Genomic DNA, 12,874 nt, shown 5'->3' with positions numbered 1-12,874 from the left:
ACTCTTCCATCTTTCATTCAAATCAGTTTAAATTAGATCTAAGTGCTCAGGGATCCAATAGGATTACATCTTTGATTTTGTTAAGCCACAAACCTGTATGCAACACTCCATGATGGAGGCTATCCAATCTGCAATGGAGGAATGCCATGCAATGTATGCCACCGCAATCCGTGCATGCAGCGAGTGGTATCAACAACAACAACAACAACAACATGCATTTTAAGGCCATTTTCCCTGCTAGAGTGGGGGTTAGCCTTGGGGTCCCCATGACAATCTTCTCCATTTTGTCCTATTGGTATCATTATACCCAAATGGGTGGTATCATTATACCCAAATGACTAACGGGTGTTCACGTGGTAATTTACAACCGATGACGTGGTGATGTGATGTCGTGATGCAACTCAAACTAGAAGGGCACTCGGTAGAGCCCATACCTCCGCCAGGCTGAACAGCTTATGGTTTCTATCCCACTGATAGGCCGAATCTGGATTCGGACCCGAACCAAAATCAAATCGGCTTGTTCATGTCACCTAGCCAACTCATCCACCAAGTTTATTCATCTCATCGACAACTTTTAAAAATATGTTACATATCGCTTTTCACTGGATCTCTCAATGGTGAAGAATCACTTCAAAAATTAATAATTCTTGTATCCCAATCCATATTCAGATATTCACCAAAATCGAATCGATTCGGTCTTATCACACACCCAAACCGGTCCACCAAGTTTGGTCCAAATCCGCACATATTTTTTTGAGATATCGTGCTATGTATCGGTTTTAGCCCGATCTCTCAATGGTGAAGAATCACTTCAAAAATTCAATAATTCTCACATCCGAATCCATATTCAGATCTTCACCAAAATCGAACTGATTCGGTCTTGTCACTCACCCAACCTGTCCACCAAGTTTCGTCCAAGTCCGTCCATAACTTTTTGAGATATCCTGCTATATATCATTTTTGGCCCCATCTCCCAATGGTGAAGAATCGCTTAAAAAATTCTAGTAGCCGGATCCGGACATGGATCTTGACCAAAATGTAATCATTTCGTCCTTGTCACATACCCAAGCTCTCCGCCAAATTTTGTCCGAATCCATCCACAACTTTTTGAGATATCTTGTTCACAAACAGACAAACAAACAAGAAGACGTCATGCAGAGCATGATACTTGCAAAATCCACCCCTCCCCTCCCAAAAAAAGTTGACATTGATCCATCAAATTGTCCATTTCATCAAGATTAAAGATTAGGTCAATACGATGAAAAGTGACAATTTTTCAGATGAAAATTGATGATTTTAAAAGTTTGACCTAGAGCTGATCATTGACCTTTTGACCTAAAAAAAAAAATACTTGGTTTCCCAATTCAGTGAAGCACTATACAAATGCTGTTAAATTTCCAAGTCAATCGGATGAAAATTGATGATTTTTCAGATGAAAATGGATGATTTTGGAAGTTTGACATTGAATTGACCTTTTGACCTCAAAAATAGTTGGTTTCCCTATTTGTTGACTCAATGTGCAAATGCTGTTAAATTTTCAAGTCTATCAGATGAAAAATGGCGATTTTAGAAATGTACACCTCCAGATAATCTTTGATCTCAAAATCGATTGGCTTCTCAATTGTGACGACCTCTACAAGTTGGTGAAGTTTCATGACGATTGGTTTATAATTGTGGCCTGTGGGCAGGTGACAAACAGACAAACAGGCAGACAAAGAAACAGACAGAATAACAAACACAACCGACCAATGTGCTTGAAAAATCTTCGATTTTGTAAGTAAGGCCGAGAAAAATACATTTCCGGGTTCTGGTCAGCGCGCGCATCGATTTTGACCCTGCGCGTCAACAATTTACTTTTCAAATTTGGTATCGACGTTCGCGCACGGTTCTCCCCGACAAAACTGCGTTTAGTTTGTCCAAATCCATCCAGCCGTTCCAAAGATATGAGTAGTTATGTGTGTCGTGACGTCATGAATCCAATAGGGAAGTTGCATGTGACGTCATCGTCTTAGTCACGTGACCGCTTGGGTGGCAAAACATTGCTTCTGCCACCATACGTAATGGCGGCAATTTGAAACTCGTCTCACATGATATAAATTGCCCCCGACACGATGGTAAAGAGTTGTTGTGCTGTCGGATGTACAGCCCGATTTCATAAGGGATCGGGCTTGTCATTCTACCGTTTTCCGGACGACACAATGCTAAAACGGATTCATGGCTGCCTTGACTGCAGCTCTCAGGTGAGAAAATGGCTCAAGAGGTTGTTACCTTCGCTCGCGAAGCGAAAAGCAGGATTAGGCATTTGGTTACGTACATGTGGAGTGTGTGTGGTGTACGTGTGGAGCGTGTGTGGCATACGTGTGGAGTGTGTGTGGCATACGTGTGGAATACTTGTGGAGTGTGTGTGGCGTACTTGTGGCGTACGTGTGGAGTGTGTGTGGCATACGTGTGGGTGTGGCGTACTTGTGGCGTACGTGTGGAGTGTGTGTGGCATACGTGTGGCGTACTTGTGGAGTGTGTGTGGCATACTTGTGGAGAGTGTGTGGCGTACTTGTGGAGTGTGTGTGGCATACGTGTGGGTGTGGCATACTTGTGGTGTACGTGTGGAGTGTGTGTGGCATACGTGTGGGTGTGGCGTGCGTGTGGAGTGTGTGTGGCATACGTGTGGCGTACTTGTGGAGTGTGTGTGGCGTACTTGTGGAGTGTGTGTGGCGTACTTGTGGAGTTTGTGTGGCGTACTTGTGGAGTGTGTGTGGCGTACTTGTGGTGTACGTGTGGAGTGTGTGTGGCGTACTTGTGTCGTACGTGTGGAGTGTGTGTGGCGTACGTGTGGCGTACGTGTGGCGTACGTGTGGCCTACGTGTGGCGTACTTGTGGCATACGTGTGGAGTGTGTGTGTGTCACACATGTGGCGTACTTGTGGAGTGTGTGTGGCGTATTTGTGGCGTACGTATGGAGTGTGTGTGGCGTACGTGTGGAGTGTGTGTGGAGTGTGTGTGGCGTGATTGTGGAGTGTGTGTGGAATACGTGTGGCGTACTTGTGGAGTGTGTGTGGCATACTTGTGGCGTACTTGTGGCATACGTGTGGCGTACGTGTGGCATACTTGTGGCGTACTTGTGGCGTACTTGTGGAGTGTGTGTGGTGTACGTGTGGCGTACTTGTGGCGTACATGTGGAGTGTGTGTGGCGTACGTGTGGCGTACTTGTGGTGTATGTGTGGCGTACTTGTGGAGTGTGTGTGGCGTACTTGTGGCGTACGTGTGGAGTGTGTGTTGACTGTGGAGTGTGTGTGGCGTACTTGTGGGTCCACACGGGTCCACAGGCAGATGACACAGCCTCAGTTTCAGTTTCTCGCAATACCGCGAAAACGCCTCAACGGGCAAGCTACGGGCGTAAACTGACAGGTCTGTCTGATCAAACGACAGCTTTCCCGCCATGTTGTTTATGCCACCCAAGATGGCGAACAGAACCGGTTGCCATGGACGACGCTCACGCGATGCAAGGCCTCTATCGGCTGGATATTGTCATTTATTGAAACGAAGACGTTCTTTGTCGGGTTCGTGTGAAGCAACAAGAAGGCCGAAAGAGCTGCGGGTGGTCTCGTTAGTTAGGCCTGGATCCTATTTCGTTTGTCATGAAGTTGTAAGTGTCTGTGATAATCTGGTGGACTGGGAGAAGAGATCGTGGGAGACCATCGGCCTGTTAGACCACTTGCGCATGCGCAGTGTTGACGCGATCGACGCATTGGAATGTTTGACGGTACAGCGAGGCGATCTCGGGAACGAAATGGCAGTCTATAATATGCTTGAAGAACTTAATAAGTTTCAGAATAAATACATTTTAAAATAACTTAAGCTTGTGTTCATTATTTACAAAAAAAAGGCCTACAAGTCCCTTTGGCTCTTTAATTTCTCTCTGGACTGCGCCACAGCAGATGAGGAGGACTGCAAGGCATGAGGACACAAAAAAACCTCTATATGTGCAATCCATGCTTTTCAAAAAAAAAACCGCATCGCCACATCAATTCTGGAACTTTGGTCTGACCAGAGACCAGCAATATATATATTTTTGGCCTAAACAAGCAAACAGACAAACGGACAGACAGGGGTGGAAACATAATCTCCATCCACCTTCAGTGGCGGAGGTAATGAATTTCTATTTTTTGTTAATTTCCCAAAAATGTGTAACTTGTGGCAAAAAATAACAATCTGATTTAATTATTAAATACGAGAAACATTAATTTTGATGTCAAACTAGCAGAGTTACCCGCCGTTGCCCGGAAAATAAAGTCGGTCACGCAATTTACTTTAGTGGGCTTTTTATAGTCAGAGGAAGCCACGCCCCTTGGGCACGCCCCTAGTAAAAATCTGATGCGCCCATGTTTTTTGTCGTGAAAAGTTACCCCCCATGAAAAGTTACCCACTCTTCCCTCACTAAGTCACTTCCTTAGGCTGTCCATGAGGCACAACCGAACAGAAGTTCACTATTTTTTTTATTTTTTTTGTATACAACATCGAGGCTCGTGTAAGAGCTAATATTAATCACAAAAAAAACGGACACATAAAACATATAATAAAGGGAGCGGGAGACAAGATGGGGAGTGAGAGGGAAGCACACAAATACAACAGTGGAGACCAGGGACATCGGGAGATCTGTGGGAGGGAGAGGGCTTGGGGGGAAGAGGCATGGGAAGGGAAGGGGGGGGGGAGGTGGGGGGTGGGAGAGGTAAAAAACACATGGACACTGCTAGGACTTCCAGGAAAGAATCAAATCAAATTTATATGTATAGAGAAGAAGATTAATGTAATGCCGCTGAGGTAGTGAATAAAATTGAAAGACAACTGACATCGTCCCACAGCCATTATAAAAGAATGAACAGTTTTGTTATACAGTATATATTATGTCCCCTGTTGTTGCTCAATACAGGAGCAAAATGTCCATTTAATGAAGATATTTGAGAAGTTAAAAAAATTACTCCTGCCATATACATTCTGGATCCTACGCAGTAATGATGAAAAATACATAAAGAGGACAGCCGTAAAAGGATTTCCATACCTGGCGTTTTTAGCACAGTGAGGACTGACTTTCCATTCGGTTCTTCAGAGTAAACAAAGTGGATTTTACAGCTATCGTTGCTTTTGAAGATGCACATTACAGCATTTTTATTCGTAGTCTCTGTGGAAGAATATGACACTCATTTCAAATGATGAATCATTTGTACACGTCAACCCCTTCATCTCATCATTCATGGATGGAAATTATGCCAACACACAGCCTTACTGACCAGGTCACTCCCATGTCATTATTAAGTAACAGCAAGAATGAGGAACCATGCTTCCTCAACATCAATATGAAATCAAGAATGGCAAATCTAGACACACGGAACCATATTAATAAACTTTGATGGTTACGCAATGTTATGACTTTGCTTTTAAATTTCCTCACACACCGAGTGTTTCGACAAGCACAACGTCTTCGTGGCAAAGATGCGAGCAGGCTTCGGGTGAAAGTTGACCCTGTCCAAACAACCGGCACTCCACACAATGTCTGAAAATAGAAGACCGAGAAACATGAGACAAAGCACAATGACTCACTGTTTGTCTATTATAGCCCAAACATTATTTGACATCAATTTCACCAATCTGCACACCAGCGCCCAGCAGACACCAATGGTCACTCGATCATCAATGTGCATCTGAAGCTTCACGCATGGACCTTACCAACTCAAGGCCAAGACTAAGCAACTTGTCAACAGTGGCTGTGAGCAGTCTCGGACAGTTGCCAACTAAGACGGCTTCCTGCCAGTAGGCCGACAAAAGCACCGACTAAAACAACCATCATATGTGCCAATAAAAGCCTTCCTCAGGTATCTACTACCAGAACTGAGCAGCAATGATGAAGAAAAAAAAACACACGAAATTGACATAACATTAAACTTACCTCATCACAGACAAATCAGCATGCACCAACCAATGTTCTCATAAACCACAGGACTGGCTCTCCACCTTAAGATCAACATTGTACAATTGGGTGCTACAACAAAAATTTAAGCACTAATGGAAACTTTGTAATAGTTAGGATATAAAGCAAGATCAGTGATAACTAGACATCTGCGATCACAAAGCGATCACCAAGGATAGGCCTCCCCCGCCGGCACCCATCGATCCAATGGTGGATATATTCCTTTTGGACCACCATATGATCTTGACCGTAAACATTTAGGGGCAGAGTGTAAATTAAGAAAATATATCCCCATTATATAATATATCCATAGAATTCACATCATGAAAATCGGAGGAAAATGATATTCAAGTTATGATCAAAAATAAGTTTTCAGTTAACTAGTACACCCGCTCACTATGGGAGCAACAGGTGGCCATGTTCGTATCCTTATTATGATTGCCAATTATTATTACTATTACTTATGTTATATCAGGTCATTGAAAAGATCAGACCGTACCTCGCCATTCTAAATTCCCTATAATAAAATTTACTTCCATAAGGGTGTTGGGGGTGGGGAGGCAGGGGGCAATATCGCAATTCACAAAACCCCTTGTGGAGTGGGAATATTGTTTTGTCATATCACTAATATTATGCCATTATCATAAGTGTTGTTATTACTTTTGTAATGAGAAGTGGCTTTGGAAAAATGCCATGAAAGAACCTTGCCTTGGAAGAACTTCACAGAATTGGCAAGAATGGTCATGTTATTAACCTTTGTGGGGTACATATAGACTACAGTAGATTAGCGACTGTTTAAAAAGTTAATCATACGTGTTTGTGGTTTATAATATTTTTACTTCTGGTAAAGTCCGTTGCTCCCATGAAAACAACATGATAAGCTATTTATTCATGTTAACACGGCGTTTGGTCAAGGAGGAAACACCGCTTGGGGAGGTGGGATATTATTAGTATTAATATTGTTTTGTAATAACAAAAATGTAAATATAATATTAATATTATGCTATTATCATTAGTTTTGTTATTAGAAGCGGCCTTGGAAAACACCCCGATAAAGCTATCTTTTTTTTTTTTTTTTTCTTTTTTTTTTTGTATACAAGATCGAGGCTCGTGAAAGAGCTAACATTAATCACACAAAAAGACAACCCGACACACAAAACACAAAAAACAAGGGGAGCGGTAGACAAGATGGGGAGAGAGGGGGAAGGACACAAAAGAGAGGGGGAAGGACACAAACACAACATTTAAGAGCAGGGACATCGGGAGGACTTGGGGGGAGGTGGGAGAGGATTAAAACATATGAACACTGCAAGGACTCTGGGGTGAATTACCGGGGGTAGAAAAGATCAAGGTTTTCGATGGGGGAAGATAAGAGATGGTGGTGAACAGCTGTTTTAAAGACCTGGAGGGAGGAGTGGGATTGAAGGGAGTGGGGGAGTTTGTTCCAGAGGCGGGAGAAAAGGGGAATGAAAGAGTGAAGGTGAGCAGAGAGCCTAGACTTTGGCAGTTTAACCAGAAGAGGGTTGCAGGCAGATCTTGTGCGACCTGAAGGAATATTGGGGGGACAGAGCACAGAGAGAGCTGGGGGAGCAAGGCCGGAGAGGAGTCGGTAGAAGACAGAAAGACCACCAACCTGCCTGCGGTGAGTGAGTGAAAGGCCCTCGGCGTTGACTACATCGCAGGAGATTCCAATGATTCTGAAAGCTTTGGCCTCAACAGCGTGAAGCCGAGCAAGGTGTGAGGCAGGAGCACCAGCCCAGAGGGGGGAACAGTATTCCATTGAGCTGCGGATGAAAGCCTTGTATGTGGTGAGGAGCTCAGGTGTGCCAAGGAAGGACTTCGCACGACGGAGGATGCCCAGTCGGCGACTGGCTTTGGAGGCCAGCTTGGAAATGTGGTTTTCCCAAGAAAGATCATGGCAGATAGTGAGACCCAAAAGCTTGAGCGACAGAACTTCTTGGAGAGGATTGTTGAGAAAGTAGATGGGAGGGTTGTCCAGTCGGTCCTTTCGGAGAGACATTGTAAGAGTGTGAGATTTGTCAGGATTGAAAGACATGTTCCACTTGTTTGACCAGTCTGTGATTTTGTCCAGGTCTGCAGAGAGTGAGGAGGCTGCAGACTGCCGATCTGAGGGATGAGGAATGGAGCGACAGAGAGTAGAGTCGTCAGCAAAGAGATAGAGAGGATTTTCAAGAGAGTCAGAGAGATCATTGATGAAGACCAGAAAAAGCACAGGGCCCAGAACACTACTTTGGGGAACTCCAGCCTGAACAGGAAGAGGAGATGAGAGAAACCCATTCAGGGCCACACGTTGACTACGACCAGAGAGGAAGTCCGCCAGCCATGCGTGGAGATTTCCATGGATACCAAAGGAGGAGAGTTTGGAGAGCAGAGCAGGGTGCCAGACCGTATCGAAGGCACGTGAAATGTCAAGGGAGACAGCTCTAATTTCCTGTTTGGCGTTGAGGACCTCCATCCATTGTTGAGAAAGCAGAAGCAGCATGTCCAGAGTAGAGTGACCAGGTCTGAAACCAAATTGATGATCAGAGATCAAGCCATTGGAGAAGAGGAAAGATTTAATATCTGAAGCAATGATGGATTCCATGACTTTGCTGATAATTGGGAGAAGGCTGATTGGTCTGTAGTTGCTGGGATCTGTTTTTGCACCTTTTTTGTGCAAAGCGGTGATGTTGGCTGATTTCCAAGCAGATGGCAGATGACCTTGAGCAAAAGAGAGGGTGAAGAGAACAGAAAGAGGGAGTGAAAGTGCAGAAGCACATGATTTTAGGACCCGTGGGCTGATGCCGTCAGGACCAGTTGCAGAATCAGAGTCGAGGGTTGCCAGAAACTTTTCCACCTTGTCAGGAGGAAAGGACACAGAGTCCAGGAGCAGCTGGGTACGACTGGGTACGGTGGGTACAGAGAGGGATGGGTTTGGGACACAAGATTTAGAGGCAAACACAGAGTTGAGGCATTCAGCCTTTTCACGTGCGGAGTCAGCCGTTAAGCCGTTTGAGGTGAGGGAGGGGATGGAGGGGGAACAAACACCAGAAACAGATTTGACCAGACGCCACCAGGATTTGGAAGAGGGAGACAGATAAGAGAGTTCGGTCTTGAGTTCGATCTTAACATGGATATACACCTCAACATGAAACCCCCTTGGTGGGGAAAACCCCCTTGTTGGAGAAAACACCCTTGGGGAAGGGGGCAAATGCATTTACTGCAACCTTCATTGTGTGACCCTTATTCCTCCTGTCAAGTTTGATTGTGATTGGATAAGTAACGACCGAATGTATCGTGGTTAAAAATCGTCAAACAGACACCAAATTGTGTATTTTAATGTGATTAGGTCACATCATCATCATCATCACATTCAGTGCAGGTATACTATTATGATGCAAGAACATCTTGAAAGGCCAAGCAGTCTTTAGGATTCTGCAAAAAAGAAAATTGAGCAATGGCAAAAATTGTTTATTTTTTTCAGACCGCCATTTGACCTTGACCTTTATCATATGATGTAAATATGATGTAAATATATGATGATAAATATGATGTAAAAGCATCTTGCTCTAGGCCATCTAGGGATAGACAATTTCATTCCAGTCAGACAAACCTTAGTAGAGTTATGGTGAAAAATGTAAAAATGTATATAATTAGGTGATGCCCCTAAAATTAGGTCAAGGTAAAAATAAATGTTAACCCAACATATTTCCTATTTGCATTAAAAAAAAAAAAAAACACCTTTAGAGGCCATTTTCCCCCGCAAAGCGGGGGTTGGCCTTTTTCGGGAACCGTGGTTGTTGTTGTTTTTCGGTCCCCTATTTGAAGCAATGTTTTACGGCCGGATGCCCTTCCTGACGCCAACCCTTTTTGCCGCCTTTAACGACAAACAGGGAATTACCAGTGAACTGGTACTCAATTAGCCGACCTCGGAAGGATGACAGGCTGAGTTAACCCCCCTGACGTTAATTCAGCGATCGACCGGGATTCGAACCCAGGATCCTTGGATCCTAAGCCGGCACCCTAGCCGCTAGCCCAACACCAGGGATTTGCATTATTGATGCAAATTTTCATTCCGAGATACAGCTCAGACTTGATGGAAAAAAAGGAAGAAATAAAACCCTAGTCGAAGAAAGAGTCTAAGAAGGAGTCCAAGAAACTGAGGTACAAGCAAGGAAGATTAATTGTAGAAAGAAACCCTAAAACAGCTATAAGCCCCTCCTGCCCCAATAAGCCCCCTCCCCCCCATCTTATTGGGAGAGACTTAATGAAAACTGCCTCTTCAGTGCATGAGGATGTCACATGGTAAAACAGTCTTCGCATTGTACACTCTGCATCTATGAGGGTTATTTAAAAGTTCTAAGAACTGCATAAAATAGTTGAAGTTGTTAGATGTTTATTATGGTGTCCCTTAACTTCCATGCACCTGCTCCATTTGCCCTTCATGGAAGTAAAACGGAAGTCTTCAGACTTCTCCTGAAACCACATCTCAGTGCTTTCTGCCAGTTCCTCATCAAGGACCAATCAGAGGCCATTGCAGAGCTACTATCAGAAATCCATATACACAGTATTACTACTGTCAGAAATCCATATACACAGTATTACCCAGCTGACCTCGATGACTAATTCGGTCATACTCTAAACTTATTTCTTTTCCTCCTCCCTGAAGCATGAGCACTATACAACGGCCCTCCAAAAGTGAGTCACTTTCTGACTTCTTCATTGCTTTTGCTTTTATGTGGTAGTCCACATATGGTAGTACGTCCTGGTGTGCATGGTGGATTGTATTGTCAATTTGACAACATTTATGTATGTAGCGGTATCCTGGCAGCTTTATTTTACTGCCTTGCTTGCTGCCAAACAAACAAAACGCTGCCAACCACTCCAACGCCCATTGTAAGGCCACGGCTCGTGAGGTAAACGTAGGATCTCAAATCAACGTCTTTGTAAGATTAAGCGCTGCTTCATACAGTACTCTCATGGGGGTAGTGTACTTTTCCTAATGTGGATTCTTTTCTTGACCATAATAATTTAAGCATCCACCCCACACCCAAACTGGAAAAGTTTGCCTAGTATTGTCATCACAGTGCAGTTTCTGGAAATAAATTGCACATACTCTATATAACATGTTTACCTTGGGAGTTGTTGTATGCAGATGATCTGGTGTTGATTGCAGAAAGTATGGATGGACTGAAGGAGAAGATGAACAAGTGGAAGGAATGTATAGAGACAAAAGGTCTGAAGGTGAATATCGGAAAAACGAAGGTGATGGCAAGTGGTAAAGCATGTGGTGAGGTGGAAAGAACTAGGAAGTGGCCGTGTGCTGTGTGCAGGAAGGGTGTCGGAGTGAACTCCAATCAATGTACAATGTGCGCTGAGTGGGTTCATCAAAAATGTAGTGGTTTCAGAGGGTCATTAACCAGTGTGGCAGCTACATTCAAGTGTAAGGTGTGCACAGAGGGAGCTGCAGATGGAGGAAATATTGAGTTGGATCTTGGAGACGGCGTGAAGCTGGAAGGTGTGAAAACATTTTGTTACCTAGGAGACATGCTGAATGGAGAAGGTGGATCCGACTCGGCAACGGTTGCCAGAGTGAGATGTGCACTGAAGAAGTTTTGGGAACTGAGTGGCGTGCTGACGAGAAGGGGAGTATCGTTGAAGCTGAAGGGAAAGGTGTATGCTGCATGTGGGAGAAGTGTTATGATTTATGGGAGCGAGACATGGGTAATGAATGTAGAGCAGCAACGAAGGCTGGAAAGGGTGGAAATGCGAATGGTTCGGTGGATGTGTGGAGTATCGTTGAGAGAGAGGAAGACAAATGATGAATTGCGAAAGATGATGGGAATAGAGCCTGTGATGGATGCTGTGAAGAGAAACAGTTTGAGATGGTTTGGTCATGTGTTGAGGAAGGATGAAAGTGACTGGTTGAGAAGAGTGATGGAAATGAATGTGGAAGGAAGTAGAGGACGGGGAAGACCGAGAAAGACTTGGCTAAAGATGGTCGAAGAAGAAATGCGGGCAAGGGGGTCAACAAGGGGAGATGCAGAAAATAGGGCAAAATGGAGAAGATTGTCATGGGGACTGCAAGGCTAACCCCCGCTCTTGCAGGGAAAATGGTCTTAAAATGTATGTTGTTGTTGTTTGTATACTCTATATAACACCAAAGTAAAGCAACAAAAAACATTGTCTTGTGGATGGTTCCCCACACAAAAGTGGGTACTGACCTTGAAGGAGCTAAAGGTGGGTTTTCACGGGACACGCGAACGGTTCGCGAAGGATGCGAATGTCGAAAAAATGGCAAATTCCAACATTCGTATTTTAGGCTCCAAAAGTTCGCCAAACATGCGCGGGGGTTCGGAAGCGTCGTCAATTGTTCGCAGGAGTCGTTTTTTGTTCGGCGGGTATTTCAAAAATGTTTCAAAAATGTTTGAAATACCCGCCGAACAAAAAACGACTCCTGCGAACAATTGACGACGCTTCCGAACCCCCGCGCATGTTTGGCGAACTTTTGGAGCCTAAAATACGAATGTTGGACTTTGCCATTTTTTTGACATTCGCATCCTTCGCGAACCGTTCGCGTGTCCCGTGAAAACCCACCTTAATGCTCTATTGACTCGCCGAACGATCTACAACTCGCAGGAATTGACGCCCAAATGGTTGGCATTAATTGTTTGGTTACCAAGCATGTTCCAACACGCCGATTAGAAAGCAGGATTATCAATCAATTTATCAATAAATTATCAATTCAATAATTATCAATAATTTTATTATCAATAATTTATCTATAATAGAATTATCAATAATTTATCAATAATTTTTAATTTTTGGTGTCGAGTTTGGTGGATTATCAATAATTTTTGGTGCGGGACAATCAAATAAACCTAGGCTATCAGCACGACAAAATAACAGAACC

General features: G+C 44.0%; 1 protein-coding gene across 2 annotated transcripts in view; it reads right to left on the bottom strand.

Moving 5' to 3' along the window:
* LOC137437527 (integrin beta-5) overlaps positions 1–12,874 on the bottom strand; it is a 129,051-nt gene that overhangs the window by 32,152 nt on the left and 84,025 nt on the right. For both annotated transcript variants that reach the window (XM_068131920.2, XM_068131921.2), the window contains exons 13-14: positions 5,450–5,547; positions 5,056–5,175 (exon numbers count right to left, since the gene is read on the bottom strand). In XM_068131920.2, the coding sequence (XP_067988021.2) occupies positions 5,056–5,175; positions 5,450–5,547 (218 nt within the window). The remainder of the gene's footprint in view (positions 1–5,055; positions 5,176–5,449; positions 5,548–12,874) is intronic.

Source organism: Myxine glutinosa, chromosome 12, assembly GCF_964187855.1.
Source record: "Myxine glutinosa chromosome 12, kmMyxGlut1.1, whole genome shotgun sequence".
In the NCBI taxonomy this organism is placed as follows: domain Eukaryota; kingdom Metazoa; phylum Chordata; class Myxini; order Myxiniformes; family Myxinidae; genus Myxine; species Myxine glutinosa.
Note: the sequence above shows the minus strand (reverse complement) of the source record. Positions and strands in the feature narration are given on the sequence as shown.